Source organism: Micropterus dolomieu, linkage group LG18, assembly GCF_021292245.1.
Source record: "Micropterus dolomieu isolate WLL.071019.BEF.003 ecotype Adirondacks linkage group LG18, ASM2129224v1, whole genome shotgun sequence".
Classification (NCBI taxonomy): domain Eukaryota; kingdom Metazoa; phylum Chordata; class Actinopteri; order Centrarchiformes; family Centrarchidae; genus Micropterus; species Micropterus dolomieu.
The window spans coordinates 17,676,446-17,695,257 of NC_060167.1; the positions used below are offsets into that span (position 1 = coordinate 17,676,446).

At 39.3% G+C, this 18,812-nt stretch overlaps 1 protein-coding gene across 1 annotated transcript in view; it reads right to left on the minus strand.

The window, feature by feature from the left end:
• Positions 1-18,812, minus strand: part of mmel1 (membrane metallo-endopeptidase-like 1) — a 30,174-nt gene that overhangs the window by 6,230 nt on the left and 5,132 nt on the right. The window contains exons 2-13 of the mRNA XM_046029268.1: positions 17,840-17,923; positions 12,590-13,446; positions 7,484-7,660; positions 6,954-6,998; positions 6,557-6,616; positions 6,246-6,407; positions 6,067-6,147; positions 2,859-2,954; positions 2,225-2,343; positions 1,585-1,650; positions 1,002-1,136; positions 627-716 (exon numbers count right to left, since the gene is read on the minus strand). Of these exons, the coding sequence (XP_045885224.1) occupies positions 627-716; positions 1,002-1,136; positions 1,585-1,650; positions 2,225-2,343; positions 2,859-2,954; positions 6,067-6,147; positions 6,246-6,407; positions 6,557-6,616; positions 6,954-6,998; positions 7,484-7,640 (1,011 nt within the window). The 5' untranslated portion in view covers positions 7,641-7,660; positions 12,590-13,446; positions 17,840-17,923. The remainder of the gene's footprint in view (positions 1-626; positions 717-1,001; positions 1,137-1,584; positions 1,651-2,224; positions 2,344-2,858; positions 2,955-6,066; positions 6,148-6,245; positions 6,408-6,556; positions 6,617-6,953; positions 6,999-7,483; positions 7,661-12,589; positions 13,447-17,839; positions 17,924-18,812) is intronic.

Below are 18,812 nucleotides of genomic sequence, written 5' to 3' on the forward strand. Positions count from 1 at the left end.
TAGCCTGGCTTTGTCCAAATGTGACAAAATCCATCTACTTGCACCTCTTAAACTCACTAATTAACATATTGTATCGTGTTTACTTACCAGGCAAAATCACAGTGGCTAGCTTGTCTTGTGAGCATGTAAAACCACAATGTGTCTGTTTTTGTACTGATTAAATAAACAAGACATAACATGTTAATTGGTGAGCTTTAGAGGTGCTGGTAGGTGGATTTTGTCACCTTTACTTTGACCGAGCCAGCCTAGCTGTCCAGTTTTTGTGCTAAGCTAACCAGTTAGCTTTATATTTACTGTACAGAAAAGTGTGCTGTCAATCTTCTCATCTAACTCTCAGCAAGACAGCAAAAAAAAGCTGAATTATTCCTTTAATGGCCACATGCGGAAATTTGTGTTTTCCATGGCCACAGTATGTATGTGATATAAACAATGTGCCTTACTTACATAATTGATTTACATACTATCATTCACTACCAAGTGAATAGCTCAACTAGTCAACTACCCTGCTCAAAGGCACGTCAGCATTCCAAACTAGTTTCCCCATTCAGACTGTCAAACATACAGTGGTTATTTCAAAAAGTGACCACTTTATGTAACACACAAGAAAGAAGCGAAATCACTCTTACATTAAAGCTGAATGTGCTCTGTAGCTCTCTAAGTGTCATCTTATTGTAGAGAACAGTGACATCTTGGCGCTCCTCTGCTGGTGATGTGGCCTGTCCAGCAACAGGAAGGGAAAAAAATAAAGCAGTCCTGTTCCCATATATATATATATTCACAGTTTGCTCTCCTTTCATCAGCGAAGTCTCATTCGTCATGCTCTTGACAGGCACAAACAAAAAAACAGGTTAAAGGCTCGGCTGATCTCCTATGTCAACACTAAATTTAGCCTGGTTCAATTTACTGGAAGCACAGAGGAGGTGTAATTTTTCATCTTGTCATTATTAATTTTCCTTAGCCCTCATCCCACAATTCCATTTCCTGTTGTGGCTGACACTCACGTTGGCAATGTCTGTCTCCAGCTCCAGCACTTGCATCATTTCCTCCCACACACGGTCGTCATCCTGAGTCAAGTTCCTGTCCTCTCGGGTTATCTTTGCAATAGAAACCATGAAATGTAGGTAGGCCTCTCGAACCTATGGTAAAATCACAAGCTATAAATCTTGTTTCCACAACAAAATGAAGGTTGTCTCAGAACAAATGAGGTGAATAGAGTTCTATTCGTACCAATCAAATAAATGGAAAGTGACATTAGAAAACTCAATGCCAAAATGTATTTTCTAAAAAAAACTTGTAGTTACTCAGGATAATCCAAAGACAGTTTTTTTCAGTATAAAGTAGCTCTGTAACTGCAGCTGTAACAAGAGACATTGCCTGTGAGTTTTTCAAGTATTGATATTTAATGCCTTTAACACCGCAAACAAAATCCCATCCCCCTCCACTGTACTGTGGTGGAGGCAGGAAAATCTGAGAGGAAGAACCCTGACAAATAAAACCAAAATAATGTGCATGATTAGATACCATGAGAGATAAGTCAGAAAATGTGGATGTGGATTTGGTTGAAATGATCCTTTAAGGCCTCACCCTTTTGTAGTTTCCATCATTGAAGTAATAGTCTCTTGATGGCATTCCAAGTCCCGGCTGGTCAATCTAACCAGAATACAAGAAAAGCAATTAAGCATTTGTCTTTTTGTAATATTTACATATTTGTGTGTTTTAAATAATCAAATGTTATGGCTAAAAACATTCTATAATTTTCTTATTATCAATAAATCTCATGAAAAGAAACCAAGAAAGCAACAATGAACTGATCCTACTGATGAGTATTGTTTAGCCAAAGCCTAATTTAGCTTTCTCTCTGTGCAACAGCACTCCACTGTTCAAAAATTTGTATTCATGTGCAACTGGAAATAATCCCCCAAAACACAGTATTTACTCCTGTTTGAGTTGATGTTTGCTAAAAACAATTATTTAGCCTTTTATACAAATTAAACTTTATGTTTGTGACCTGTTTTTAAAGATTTATTTCTTCGGTAGAAACAAATGGGCTGTGTGCCACAGGCAGGGCAGGGAAGTTGTGAAGTATTAAGAAACATTTGGTCTTTTCATGGGATGTGCTGACATTAATGAAAATATAGAATAACACCAGACTAATCTATAATCACTGTATATTGACATTATGGCTGTAATCTGTCATTTGTGCTCCAATAGACAGTGACCTTACATAAACTATATGGCGCCGAGAGTCCCGATCATCTGTCCACACGTACATGTCCAGGAGAACCTTCTTGTGGAAACGAGCTGTAAGCGTTGCTAGTGTGTCCTCAAGGCTCCATGCTTCCTCTGCAATAACAGCAGTAAATAACTACTCATTGTAACAGCCTGCAAAAATTGGGCTCCCTATCTGTCTCTGCTGCACAGTTAACTGGGCTCTCTGTGTAAATCTGTGTGTGCAGATGCAGCTATGTGTGGTTAATTCTGGTGAGCCACCGTCCATGATTACATTTAATTAAAGTGGCAGGAGCCAGGAGCTTGGGGAAGAGCAGTGTAGACTATTTAAAGCATCCTTCACAGTCCTGAGCAAGGACCTGCTCCTCTTCCCACTCATCACGCTCCCAAACTCCACACCTGACTGCTCAGCTGAAGAGCCTCAGCCGGCCTCTTGATCCGCCAACAAAGCTCGTATTCAGCAGTTCACTGACTACAAATATAGCTACACGGCCTCTGTGTGAGCACATGTATTTGAGTGGGAACATGAGTGCTTGTTTGTGTGGATGTGTTACACATGCACATTTGCATTGTTTGTGCAGAAAAATCGGTAGGCATTAATCAGAGTGTGGTTCAGGGGTTATTTCTACCTGTAGTGGTGTTCCAGTCATCCGACGCCACAGGCCAGTCTCCGATACTGTCAATGAGCTTCAGGAGGGGCTGGGAGTCACGCTGCTCTATGAGGCCTGCAGATAAAATACCACAACTTATAAAACATAATAACAACACTACGGTCTCTTTTTTACCTTGGAAGCAGCAGTTCACAAAAAAAATCTCACTCAAAATTTGGGTAGCTTCATCTGCTGAGCTGCGCATCTGCAGGTCTTGAAATGATTTGTCTTCCTTGTAATGATATACAATGTTTTTGTAACTGACTGTAGACTGTTGAAGACTCTACATACAATATCTCACAAAAGTGAGTATACTCCTTACATTTTTGTAAATATTTGATTATATCTTAAATTGGGCCCAATGTGGACATTTTCACTTAGGGATGTACTCACTTTTGTTGCCATCGGTTTAGACATTAATGGCTGTGTGATGTGTTATTTTGAGGGGACAGCAAATTTACACTATTATACAAGCTGTACACTCACTACTTTACATTGTAGCCAAGTGTAATTTCTTCAGTGTTGTCACATGAAAAGATATAATCAAGTATTTACAAAAATGCAAGGGGTGTACTCCCTTTTGTGAGATACTGTACCTATAAACGAAAGGTGGGATTGTTTCGACAGTGGATTTAGCCGCAAGTCAGTGCTTTTTTGTGGAGTTTCAGTCAGCACCATCAGACCTCTAACAAACTGTCACTGCTGTAACTGTAAGCTCATTGTCTCATAATAGGCACATAGCAAAAAGCTTAAATGAATGGGTTAATCCATCCATCAATTTTATGCTGCTTATCAAGTCCAAGCTGCAATAATTAATTATTTCATTAGAAATTGTTGTTATATACTCATGGGCACCGTATAGGGGGGGAAATCTAGGACAATTCCAAGGGCCCCTGACTGACAGGGGCCCCAAAAAATAATTATAAACTAATATCAAGTTATTTTATATTATACATTATATAAACCATCATCATTGAGTATAAATATATTTCAAATATAATAATAAAATTAATGATCTCTTTGTTTTTACTTGTTTTTGGCAGTAAAAGTTCCCCATTGACCAAAAAGTAAACATCCATATTAAGCGACCACCCCTGTGTTGCCTAGTTAACCAAAATCTGGTTTTCCATAAAGGAAAGAGAGGAAAGACAAAGGAAAGGATGGGTAGCCTTTAGTCTGTGAGTGGTGTTAACCTGTTGGTTTAATGTCCATAGTGAAATAAGCTAGCTAACTACAGACTAGTGTTAGCCTACATTTCATCAACATTTAATCAGTGCAGGGAAACATTTAGCAAGATATTCATATTAAATCATTGTCCCTGCCCCTTTTAGCAGACTAACAGCAGATGAGTCAGCAGCAGCCCAGTCTCCCCATAACTGTAGCCTCCCTTTCCCAGTGAAGAAGGTGAGGAACATGGTGTTAATGACATGCCAGTTAGCATCATTCCAGGGAGGTTGTGGGGATTCTCTCTTGCTCTTTTCACCATAACAAAAAAGATAATGAAATATTTATTAATGAAAACACAAATGATTTTCTCACATAATGATCATTATGAAATAAAAAAAATACAAAAAACAACTTCCTGTCTGTACTGGATGCTGGGCAGCAGCATACCTCAGCCTGCATGTAAGTTAGGGCTGCAACTAAAGATTATTTTAGTATTTAAAGCTTGTATAGATTTTTTCAACGATTCATCGATGCGTCATTTAGTACTTTTGCTTGGTGCCCCCCCCCCCCCGTTTATGGTGATAAACGTGCACAGCTGATAAATATCTATCTAGGTGATAGATATTTATTAGTCCTTTCAGAAATTCATAGTGTGTCATACAGCAAACATCAGACCAACAACCAGACAGCTGCTTTACAAACACAAACATCACCCGTGTACAAGTTATACTAAAGGCTAGTGCAGACTACACGACTTTCAGCGTCGGCCGATGGCCGTGCCGTTCACTAAACACAACTTGACAATCTTGAAGTCGTTGTAGCATTCACACTACGTGACTGATCGGTGACAGGGGGTCACACACTACACGAGCTGACAGCGGCTGTGTCACCGGACACTGGTCTCCAAACCACGTTTTGTCAAGAAAACACACGTGAAATGTGAAACGGAAAATGAGCGATCCTGCACACGAAACAGCTGTTGTTTGTTATTCTAAAGAATCTGGGTGAAAGAATGGATTAGCACATGCAGGTAGCAGGGATTGTCTGAGCTACAGAGAGAGCTGGAGGGGAGTAAAAGGTGCAGCCCCCCGACACCAAGTTAAGTCCTGACTGTGAGGTTGAAACTCACAGCCCAAAAAGGAGAACAACAAACGCACGTGGTCACATTTTCAGCTGAGGGCTGGGGCTTACTTTGGCTTCAACTCAACAATCAATCATGATTTCAGTTAAATGCTAAAGTTGCTGTTACTGTTACCTTGTCTGTGGTCTGCTGGCAGAACACCGGCTGCTTTCTGATCAGGTGCCGTCGTGCTGTTGCCGAGGAGACGTAAGTTTGACGTAAGTTTGGTTTTACGGTGGACGGACTGTACCATTACAGAATTGTTGTTTTCTTTAGCTTGAAATAATCCCATACTTTGGACACTTTCTTCTTTGTCCCTCGCTATTTTCTCTCTCTTCCTCCACTTTGCAAACAGCGCCATTATAATCACGTCGTGTTCACAGCGTAAGCGCGATGTGCGACAGTAATAAATGTCCATTATTTGAGAAGCAAATAGTGAACTGCATACTGTATGCAGACTTGCATGTACAAATCACCAGCAGTAAATATTGTGCTAGTACTAGTATTGAACTACAAGAAGCTTGCAAGCCATTAATTAGAGTTATGTAAAGCTTTTGATGGGACAGTTAGGTCCTAGAGATGTGGTGACAACAGCTGCGCAGAGTTGGTCCAATTAGATTTTTTTTGTCATGGGGCCCAAAATTCCTGGCGGCCCCCCTGTATATACTTCTATACTGGTAGGTAATGAAATGTGATATAACATTAAATAAGTCTAGGTCACATCATCGCCGCTGGTTCTCCATCATACTTTGGCCAGTATGATCATGAAACCCTCGCTGAGGAAGATCATCTGATACACTCAACAGCTCCAGAAACACAAACAGTTTTTGTCAAGATGCCTTCTGTTTTCTTGCTTCCTTTTTGACATAAATGTTTTAGACTGTGTAAAGAGAGCCTTACTGTCATTCATGCAGGAGTTGTAAAGGACTTTGGCCTTTCTGATGGCATCTCTGTCCTGTCCCGTCTCCATCTCAAGAACACCTGCAACAACAAAATGCATGAAGACATTTCATCTCTGAATGAAACCCACGCACAGCTCTGAACACTGCAGCCCACTGACTACTAAAGATTAAGTTGACCTTTGAGGACAATCTCCAGCTTGTCCCTCAGAATGTCAAAGACGCTGTGACGGGAGCTCGTCTCCGGGATGACATGTCTCTCCAGCCAACCCCCGCAGGCATACTGGTAGAAATTATCACAAGGCTTGACAGACTTATCCATGTTCTGCAAGAGCCGAGCGGCTTTAAGGTATCACATAGACAAGAGGGGAAAGAGGCACAGGATGGTGAAGCTCTCATGTGGTTAGAAAACAGCTTTTTGCAGGGATGGGGGTTGTGTTTGTTTGCAAAACGAAACAGCGGGTGCGCAACGGAAAAACAGTTCCCCTCACCTGCAGTAACACAGTTCGCAGTTGTGCACACACTGTTGATGTTGGAGCGAAACAGCTGGCCTGGAAGAATCAGTGTCAACATTTATGAGAAGGCATGGAGACTATTTGACAAATTACATCCCGACTGAGACAAGGACGATGTTGTTGTGTGAAATATAGAGCTAATTCTAAATAGCCTAGATCCACGGTATAGTCTATATGTGAGACAGGCTATGTCTATGTCAGCAGAGACTCTGTTCTTTCACTTTTGTGTGGCACTGCTGATCATGCAGTAAAGGGAATTACAGTATTACAGAGTCTATCAGAGGTGCAGGCTCCAATATGACACATGCCAGCCCACTTATCCCCAAGTGTATCCTGTGTTCAGTTTACAAGCTTAACAGAGACAGACACTCACCTTCAACTGTTGAGCTCCTTGACACACTCGGCCTGTCAGATTGTTCTGAATTGGTTGGAAGAAGCAGATTTTGACATTAGACACAAACAGAACTTCTTTCTGAATTATAACGATAATTGTAATAGTTTTTATGGACTGGTAAGATTTAAGCAACAGAAAATACAACCAAGTCTTTTGCAGTGTTGTATTTGTCCACAGATATGAATACTAATAAAAGAGCCTGGAGTTCCAGTTCCCTACTTAAAGGTTAAGGTTGTGTAAAAGAATATATGGTATTATAAGGCAAAACCCTTATTTTGCTTATTTTGGTGAGTAACATTAACCTTTTGAAATCTAAAAAGGTTTACCAGTGTGCATCAGTATTGCATAGAGCATCTCATGGTCACATCTGAAAGCATTTCCAGGGTCATAATTTTTTGTGTTAACACAGGCTAGTAGTCACACAAAAACAGAGCAGGGAGACCCTTGTGATTACTGCTGCCATCTGTAATATCTGGATCTTTCCACAGTGAGCCTGACAGAGCCATTACCTTTCACAACCGATGTGTAGAGGACTACCAGCCCGGCCAAGGCACAGCTGACCAACAGTAGCAACACGGACAGACCGATTTCTGCAACAGTCCAACGACGCTTTCCAGGTTTACTTGATTTCTCCATGATATCCATTTGGCTTTCGGATTTGCCCATATTCCTCCTGACTGCCGGCTCTGTGGGAAAGACACCGTTGGAGTGTGGGATGGTCCAGGCAGAGAGCTACCAGAGTGTGTGTGTGTGTGTGGGCTGTGCAGTGATCCATCGTTAAACTGTGCCAGCTGACCTGCAGTGAGTGAGCCTCAACTGCTGAACACCTACAACAACTTCACTGACAGGAGTTGTGAAACTGTTGGTCTCGTTGCATGAAAACAGTTTGTCGCTCTACATGTTATTCTTTTACTAAAGTAATGCAAAACATTTAAGCCTGGGTTTTATTTCTATAGCCTTCACAGTACTAGTTTTTGAGCCTGTTGAATCCACAAAATTTTACTTAATAAAGGACGCGATTAGCCATTGGTTGGTCGAGACACAAAAAATTTTAAATTTTGATGGTTCACCGGATGATTAAAGAGATAAGAAATGGAATATTATTTACATAATACACAATCATTTTCCTTTTTGTGACTGTACACACATTTAAGCCTTTGTCATGTGATACTTTTTGCTCTTCAGTTCCCCCAAAGTGTTCTAAATTAAACAATCTGCGAAAGGAAAAAACACAAAACACAAAACTACTCATGTCCACACAATTTTCAAAGCCTGTGATGAGGGGTTGCCCGTAGATAGTGATGAACAACACTTCTGATCTTTGAGCTATATTTACATTAGTGTGGTAAATTCTCATTGAGCATGTGTTTGGAGGACAAAAACTGTCTTTTCATAACTGCAAGGAGACCTATAGCGTGGGCCAATATCAATATATGCAATTTACTGTCCATTATGTAAAAGGTAATTTGGTAGATTTCTTGGTATAGTGTGTATTTTATCACAATTGAGTTATCAAATGTGTTAAATCACTCTCGTTTTAACATGTTCAAGCATTGCTGCAACACTATGACATGACATTTTTCCATTCTGCATTTGAAACAAATCTCACCTATACTGAATTCAGAAAACATTCTCCCAGTTATACTAAGGTTTAGTTTTCTCTATATGGCTGAGACCTAATGCCAGTGACACTTTGTTAAACTGATTAGTTTACTATAATAACGGTGGTTTTCCAGGGCTTAGCACACCTGTGCTAAGTTTGAATAACCTGACCATGTTCCATACATTTTCTTTAGTGTATGAGTTCATTTAGGACATTATTTCTCACTTCATCATCAAGCTCCATCTGTTGTTAATATAGTCTAGGATATTTAATGTGACATTTATTCTGGAAACAATTTGGGGAAAAATAAATAACCACTAAACTCACTTTCACTGACCCTACCCCTCACCACCACACACAGCCATAAGCCTACTTCCACAGAGCTCATTTCTATGCACAATGATTATGTATGTGTGAACACAATATTGCAAATGAGCATTTGTGCAGGGGACAAAACTACAATCACCCATGGCTTTCAGCAGCATTGCTTTGCGTCTATTCACTCTGCAGCACCTGTTTCTCCATAACCAGCCCCATTGCCCTATCATTAGGCCTGACAGGGGACGGGCTGTAAATCAGAGGTTCACACTGCTGTGCCCCATTAGCCCTTCCTGATGAATACTCGTGGGCACATATCTGGCACTACAGTCATGAAAAGCAGGCAGGGGCTTGTTAGAGCTTCACTAAAATCCTCAGCATCAGACTGCACAGAAACTATCTGAGGCAAAATCCTGTTACAGTGCATTAAAGACAGGCCTCACTTTATAGAACGCTATGCAATAATGTGCAGTCGACTGTGTCAACATGAGATTTGTTGCCCAATATGAGGAGTTATTTGCATCTTTAAACATCCTCAAGATGGCTGTTCTGCATTTGTTTAAGTTCTCTCAGGTGTGATGGTCCCACATTAAGCAGGAGCACATGGTAACTTTCATCAGTTTCATTACTTTTTGGTTTTAGCACATTAAACAATGCACAAATAACTGGACACAGATTTGGTTTCATAACAGTTTTATTAACCATTTTTGACAGTTATCTACTTGGAACGCACACAGTTAACTTTGTCAGATTTGCTAATATTTGGGGATGGGACGTTTGATACCAAGGCACCGAAGCCTGTATATCAAATTGCCATTTCCACTTGACTGATGATATCCAAAGCTTCGTATGTCACCAAAACACCAGATTTGATGGTTTGGCAGATTCTAAACGTGCCCACCTTGAGTTAATGAATCCACTGGTTATCACAAGTATCGATTGTAGCTTAGACAGTCTTGATACGTTTGCGGTTATGGCAGATAATTAGAACTTAAGGAAACATTTTTAAACATAACTTACACATTGTGGCGGGTAGCAACATGTAGGCTACATTTTTTCTCATCACTTTAGTGAGTAAGCAAAGATCAAGATGTTCTTAGGCTTTGTGTACATATCGTATTGAAACTGAAATGAACAAAGCTTTGTATGCATTGTTTCTCCGCACTGTTGGGTTCATGACAAGATGTCACTGTGCTGTGTCTGTCTTTATGCTTTGAAACTTTTTTTTCCTGGCACAATCTGGAAAAAGCCTCCAAAGATTCACATGCTTTGTCCATCCATCACTACTAATATTAGGTTCATTAACTTTGTTATTTTTTGTGAAATTAAATGTTTTTTGAGTTACCAGTTGCTGCGGGCTGTCGCTGGAGGTATCTGCTGGCTGATCAACAAAAGGAGCTCCAGCTCAATCAGACCTGCTTAAATGGCGCTGATCGACAATTAGTCTGCACCATGTTTTTCTGCATCATGGAGAGGGGCAGTGTTTTCTAGTTTGAGTTTTGTTGTTATTTCTTTAACAATTGCACTTTTGATATTATTGTTTCATAAATTGTCTTTAGTTAATATTAGGTAGTGTTATCTTGACATGTTTATGGTTATTGTGGCTTGTTTAAATGTCATGTCTTAGTCTATACCCCCTAAGTGTCAGAATGGCCTGATCAGCCACTATATATGTCTCACTTTAGTCTGTTTAGTTCATGATGAGTTTATGTAGCCTGACTAAGTTATGTTTGGTTGACCTCTTTTATTATATGCTTTGTAAATTTGTTAACATTTTTTTGGTAAATGGAACTTGTTTTTTTTAAACTTTACCTCTGACTCCAGCCAGCTTGATCCCTCACATCAGAATACAGGCAGAATTTAGCAGTTTCTTTAAATCGCCGGTATTTCTGATTGTATTTATAAACAACCACACCAATAACTCATGTTCAGGATCTTCATGACAGAACACCCAACTAAATCTGAGAAGTAATGTGAGGAAATATTTTTAATTTCATGCCATGAATGGGCAAACTGAAAATTGTGGATAAAGGTGATATTATATATATATACAATTTGTTGACTTTGTAATAAAATAGCTCTCCAGTGAAGCAGCGGAAGCAATATAAATGAACGAGTCAAGTCTATACAGTAGTATAGGATTATGTACCATGTGTTGCAGTCATATTCATTTGAACAAATTACGCAAAAACACAAATTTGTTTAACTTGAAATAAATTCTGACTGACATTATTACACATTTGACAATATATTGGTAGGAGTGTTCCTTTTTCCCACCCGGAGTAGTGTTTGCAGATTGTCCTGCAGAGATCCACCAATCAGATGGTTAGGACAGCATCTGTGTAGCCTGAGAGACAAAACCCAGGGCCAAAAAAATTCCTAAAACATCTCACTGGTTCTCATTGCTGTGAGCGCAACGTAACAGTTGACACGATGAGTGTACTGTATTTGCATTTTTAGCAACTAAGACAGATGATTGGCAACGGAACGAGTAGCAGCAGTGGAGGAAATCTGCTTCTCTTCCTACAGCTACACACAACTCTACACAACATTCTCCAGCTTTCTGCTCGTGCACCACAGGGCAGATAATGAGCCTGCCCAGCTAGAGGTCTGGCCAAGAGGGCAACATTAAAACATGGTTACAGCAATCAATACAAACAACATAAGCATTATAACTAAGACAACTGTCACATGCTACAAAACAGTATAGACAATATCCAGTTAATTTTTTTAAAAAATCATCTAAAATAAAAGCGAAAACTATACATTTTGAAGAAGCAAACATGTTGACCAAAAGCACCAGCAGCAATAAGCTCTGACAATTTTAAGTTGTCCTGTGTTCCAAGAGAAAGGGGTATTTTAAAGCCTTTTTACCCAACTCCATCCTAACTGGGGGAATCGACATTTGTAAAATTGTGAGAATGAAGGCTATGTAGATTTTGTGTTCCACACATGTACTGTATGTATACAGGTGTTAAAAACCAGCGGTTGGACAGATTAACATAGAAAACAAATCGCTCACAGTCATCAGTAAGATGGGCATCACTGGAACAAGCTCAGTGACAATGATCATTCAGTGAACTTAGTTCAGCTCGAGGATTCGGTGTGAAAATGTGTTCGTTCATGTGCTGAACACCTCTAGAGTGACTGAGTCATGTAACAATTTTTTCCCCAGCACCTTAGACATGAACAAGACAAGTAAGTAAGTAAGCATCTGTAATCTAACAGGTCAGAGGTTCAGTGTGTCAAAAATAAAAATCCTTTCTCTGAAAGTGTAACTAAGTGTGACTCTGTACTAAATGTTTTAGGGTCTCCTTGTTTTAAGCACTTTAAGATTACACACTGCTAGGTTCACTGACTGGTACTTTTCTTCTCCAAACTTAGTGTTCCAAACAAAACAAGGATTAACTCACAGGTCAGGCTGCCAACAATCTGCACACTTTTTCTAGTTCAGTGTTATTCGCTTAGCTGCCTTCAAGTCTATACTAATGAAAGAAACATTCATTTCCCACATGTAAAAATGTCCAAACAGCTCAAAATCTCAAAAGCACATACACTTTGTTTTTACAAATCAGTCCTGGGACTGCTGAGTGATTCCTAAAGGCTGCAGTTTCAGGTGGCTTTAACTTTAACCACCTTCACTTTGGAACTTGACAGCGAACAGGAATCTAATCTAAAGGATCCAGAGGCTTACCTTTGTATGTGGATAGCAGAAGTCCCTGAGCCGTTTTTCCCCACAGCGCGCTAATATCTCAAACACCCCTGCTGAGCATCCACTCAGAGCTGGTGTGTAGAGAAATGAGTCTGTGCTGCAGGTTGAAGGAGATGTTATCCAGTCCAGTGTGCTGCTCAGGGAATGAGTGAGGCAGCAGAGAGAGCGAGAGCAAGTGAAGCAATAGGAGGGAGGGAGAGAGGGAGGGATGTGGCAGATGGGCGGTGATAGTACTGGATTGTTTTCGATTACAGTACTGTGATAAGAAAAAATGTTAGAGGTGTGTGTGTAATGAAGGGCTGAGGTGGGTTATGATATGTGTGAGGGGTCAACAGGATGTGTTAAAGTGAGCATCAATTTCTTTCTCTCTCTCTCTCTCTGGAGTGTCCCCAGCTGCTGAGCAGGAAGGGCAGAAAAATCTGGAAAGCTTGCAGAGAGATAAGACAAACATGTTCTTAAAGCGCTCTGCAGACAGATGATCAAGTGACACAGAGTTTCTAAACCTCTTTCAGTTGTTTTTTTATCATCCCTGCAGCCACAAACTTGTGGATTTATGCCTTCCTGTTATGATCAAAACAAACGCCACTCATTATTGTTGCCCTTGTCACCCCTCTCCTCCAATTGTGTCCAGGAAGACTCGTCCTCAGGGAGATCTCGGATGCCCACAGTGTGTTTGGTGGGGATCTGAACCCTGGCCTGGTGTCAGATTGAAATGGCATGGCGCCCAGGCTCATTATCAGCCTGATTAACCACACTAATTAGCTGATAATAAAAAGAAAGCAGGGGCCACGGTGTGTTTGGCTGATGCTCGTAGACATCCAGTTGCTCAGGTGCTGTTGCTGCCCAAGACAAGATGAAAGAAAAAAATTTAGTGGAGCATGATCTTGACCCAAAATAGAATATGCATTTAAGATGCGCTAGTACTTTAAAGATCCCTTTTGTGGCAAGCATGCAGCATCATTTAAATTTAGTGAAGAGGAATCTCGCAAAAACGTTCGCAAAAGCGAAGAAGCTTGCAGTCATTTAACAGCACCATGACTGATGCAGCGCAACACAGCAGGGAGTCGAGGTTTGCAACCAGGTTAATAATTTATTCATGGCTTTTATTTAGTAGAGAGAATGTTTCCTCTCATACTGTCACAGTGTTAAGTATGTGGCATTAAGTGCAATATAATTTATATCCATGATATATCCTGAATCTTGACTTTGATGTTGAGGGTCACAGACGGTGAGAGGTTAATTACACTATACGGTTTATAATTAGCCCTGTAAAGCCTGAACCATTCTAATTTTTTGAATATGGAGTGGTTATTATACCTAATGTCACATTAAAAAAAAATGTTTACATTTAAGTTTTGTTTTGTATCATATTTGATACATTCGGACTTTACTGCAATGTTTTGTCCACATCATGTTTTTTTAAAACAAAAATAAACATCATCAGCATCATCATCTTCCCCTAACTGCTCCATGTCACTTGAATTGCCACTCATAATCAGGATATCTTCAATGCTGTACTTTTTTGCCATTTACAAAATACAAACCAAACAAATTACTGCGTATTTCTCTTCTGAATTTAGTCAATTTTTATTTAAAATCAATGACCAAAAGACAATTATTATGAAATGAGTCATGGAAACATCCAATTAGACATTTAGCATCTCAATATAGCAGGAAAATACAATATAGGCTACAAAATTTCTCAATTTCTGCTCTAAATATACCAAATTATGCCGTTAATTAGTTTACTTAAATAATTAAAAGAGTGTATGTAGCTTAAAAGAATGCATAATGAAGGATATGCAATAAAACTATGATTTACAGGTGTATACATAAATTACCTTATATACCTGCTGTATCTAATTTGATACACACACTTTCAACTCAATATTACTATAAAATAAGTTAAATATAGAGTAACTATACATTGCTTCAATCCAGTAAATATTCATATTAGTATTCAAAACAATTTGAATGTTTTTCTCACCTTAACTCCTTCAAAACTGGCAAAATTTTCCTTGCAAAACAACCTGTAGGTCACAAATTGACAACCTCCATTTTGGCTGTCTCAATTGAAGGACCTACAGTATGTTAGACGAATTTCGGCCCCCTGGTGGATTATCCGTGCATTGCATGTATCTGATTGTATACACCAGGTTTTTTTGGGGGGGTCTCTAAAACTCATGTATCATATATGATACGCTTGGCATTACAGGGTTAGAGTACATATTCAGGTGGACGGTTAAAAGCTGCACTTAAATTATTTTTCTTATATTTTAACATACATTTGAAAATTTGGCAATCTTGGCACAAGCCCTATTTTGCGGGTCACACAATAAATCTAAATACTCAGCCACAGCTCTAGCAGTATAGGTTTCAAATACAGTGTGCATCATATTCCTCATTCTTCATCACTTTTACTTATTCACACAGTCTTTAGTGACTGGTTAAGGTCACAGAAAAGCCCAAGTGAGCACATGTAATCAGGCATAAATTAGGTCATCTTTCTGTCCCTCTGAACTATGAAGTCATCCTGCAAGCATGGTGGTAGGTACACTGCAAACATGACACACTGCACATGTTTCAAAGAGCCATGGAATTAAAGTAACCTTTTGCTTTTTGCCAGATGTGTTTGTGCTTTCTGCTCTGTGTTGCAGCAGCATTGTCATCTAATGTGTTGCTTGTTTCATTTTTGTCATGATCATTACCTAAGTTCAAACAAGCTGCTTACCAACATCACATCTTTGCTTTGCTGCAGCCTCCAGTCTGAATATTGCATGTTATATACTTGAGTGCAGACAAGATCCTCAGGCTTTGCAAGAGTAAGTCAAATTATGTTTAAGTAGGGACCCTCAAATTCGATTATTGAGAGATTTATTTGCTGCAAGGCAGTGCATGTTTGTTCTCACGCAGGTCATAAACAAATACTAGACTGTCTCTGTGATTAGTGGATCTGAAAAACAAGCTTGAAAGCTTTTTAATTAGGATATTGTTGATGAATGCTACTGTACTGTACGTATTTGATGAAGAAGGCTGCTAAACTTTACTAAAAGCCTGTGGCAGAAAATGTAATGTGTGCTCGGAAACTCTCAGTTTGAAAAGAAGGGAAGGTTGTTGGACGGGTGACGGTTTATATATTTTGGTAAAACTGTCTCATAGCTAAAATTATATAAAATTTCAGGTTGCTTAGGCTAATATGCGACCAAATAGTAATGTTCTTTTCTGTGGTTCACACAGAAAATTAAAATGTTATTATTTGTAGCCTGAATCATTAATCAGCATTTAACATATAGTTTTTCATTTCTACAGTTTTTGGTTTTGCCTGAAATCATTATTTTTGAGCTTGCAGCTTGACAATGGTAGTAATCACTGCTTTACGTTCTCTCCCTGTTAATTATGCGCCATGTTAAATGCTGCCGGATTAGGCCAGCAGTCAGAATGAGCTTAACCAGCCCAGAATGTTTGAGTTTTTAATTGCAATGCTTAAAGACATGCCATTTTCGAGCAAGAAGCTTATTTGTTGTGCCTTTTTGATCAGGGAATACTAGGCCTATCTTACATAGTCCCTTCATACAAATACTAACAATGTCTTTGTTACATAAGGACGACAGCGGCATGAAATAGTGGCATTAATTCTTGTTTGACACAGGTGGCTGCTGAGGCAGTCCGTCTGACGTGACAGTGTTCGTTGTTCTTACACACTCTCCGTCAGCTCGGAGGCGTTCGGTTAGATTCATTGTCATCCCCCAGCCCAAAACAAAGGCTGTGATTAACTGGTTCCTCCTCCGTTGATTTACTGCATGTGTTTCATAGGCCTCAGAGAAGCACACAGGTCATTAAGCACAGCAGTGACATAAAAGCCCTGATATTATGTCCTACTGCTGACTAACTCGGAGGAGCTGAACCTGAAGCAAACCTCATGGTCTCCGTCCTCGTCTCATAAATCAGCATCCATTAGATCACCATTTCCAGGTGTAATATGTTGAAATACGGGCGACCACAGCGTGTTTGCTGGGTCACTGCGGACATTTTAACTGCCGTCTTCACTCCTCACTCTTACTCAGGCAAAACCTGAGCATGGCCGGGAATAATTCTCTGGAAAAAGAAGTATAAACAGGCCATTTAAAAAGAAAGAGTAATCTGCTTATGCAGGGGCCTGCTATACAGAAAATGTTAAGTGTGGATTAGTGTCAGCCTTTCTCTATGTGCATGTTTGTTATGTGTGTATGTGTTGTGCTTACCACTCTTAATTAACTCTGTGCTGTTGCAACAATATAAAAAAGCACAATGTAAATGGGACGCACCCTGATTTCAGTTTTTTTAAAAGCCTTTTCTCAATCTGGTATCCATTTGTGAATATTATCTGTAGCATGCCAGAGACACTAACAAGAACAAATAGTTTTTTCCTTCAATTATTTTGTCAAACAGATGTAAAGCTTTGCAGAAATAATCTGAAAATAATAACAAAAAGGGGAGTGGTGAGAGCAGCATAACATCTTTTCCTATAAATACTTTCATGAAATAAAAAGTCAGACAAACATTGTATCAACCTCATTAAAACTAATTTGCTATAGTTAATTTACAAATTAAGATTTTACATACAAACATTGCTATAGATTACCCAACAGTGTACACAGCAGTTCAAATTTGCTCGACCAGCAACAACAATAAAATGCTACTTACAAATTAATGCATCAGTAATAATAATTAAATTATATAACTGTGATAGGGACCATTTTTCTGCATTGAGTACTTTTAGTTTTGATACCTTGAGGACATTTTGCTAATATTACAAGGTTTTACTTGAGTAACATTTTTAATTGTGGACTTTTACTTGCAGTAGATCATTGTTCCTTGGTGGTATTGCTACTTTTACTGATGGAGAAATCTTCTTCCACTACTGATAAAAATGTTAGAGCTTTGGTTGTCTCTTTTTCAAGCTTGCAACAGTTACTCGTAGTGACAAATGCTGCTTGGGTTGCTCTTAATCCTAACAACAATATCCTATGAAATCATCAACTTCTCATGAATCAGTCTCTTTGGTCACCGAAAGGCGAAGTGACATCCTGGATGGGGTCTTTTACTCTACCACCTGTCCCTCAGGTTGTAGCAGCTAGGACAGCAATGCGGCAGGTCTAATCCTCCTTATCTTAATGGCATCCACCACCACTATCGCTTGAGTGGTGGGGACAATCGACCCTTTCCCTTCCTTTATAAGCAAAAGCCACTTACCTCACCAATCCTGGGTGGATGTGTACCTTGGCTCCAGGTTGTTTTCATTCGCCTTCTAATATTCCCACTGTGACGATGGCCACTCTGCAACAAGGGAGTCAACAGAGACTTTTCAGATCAGATAAAAAAGCAGAGACAGCTGCTAGCAGCGGACCATGTGGCAATATAAAGTTTTCTTTTCAAAGCTCACAAACTCTGGTTACCCTGGACAATTGCTCAACTTGAGATAAGTGTGGAATTTGCTTTTCAAAGTCATTTTATTTTTGTCCCATACAATATGTACAATGAAACCCAGCGTGCTTTACTTTGAAACTATATTTACTCAGATAGATCTTGACTGAGTGGGTTAACGTGATGTAAATAAAACCAATAGCTCAGCCTAAATACAATTTCACTGCATTATCATATCATTATCTGTCTTATCATTCCCAGTGTGTTTCTCTTTCTTTATCCTCCACTGGAAACTAGAGATAGTTGAGGTGAAAGTGCATCACTTTCTAATCTAATCTAATAGAAGAGGATATAAAACATAGTGCTAAGAGTCCTGACTGTGGACAATAATTACTGATGATTTGATACAAACCCTCAATTTATACTGATTGTACTGTACTACTCAGGAGATGTTAAACAATCAGCAGCAGTCAGTAATCTTGTATCCTGTTCTATATGTATAACGGCTTATTCCAAAAATTACTCCAATACCAGACATTTAGCTAAATTCCCTGACTGGGATATATACTGAGAACAAGTCCCAGGATGGTAAAGTAAATAAATAGGGGAATTTCACCTGTGTTTTCACATTATGTTGCAGAAATAAATGTTGTGATGGATGAACTCATGCACTTAGGTATTTTATCCTTCCTTTTGTTCAGTATTTCTGTATGTTCTTTTGTTGCCATGACCTGTAACTACACAGGACAAGACCCATGCCCGAGAGTTAGAGATAATCAAATTGCATAATGGTTTATGATGG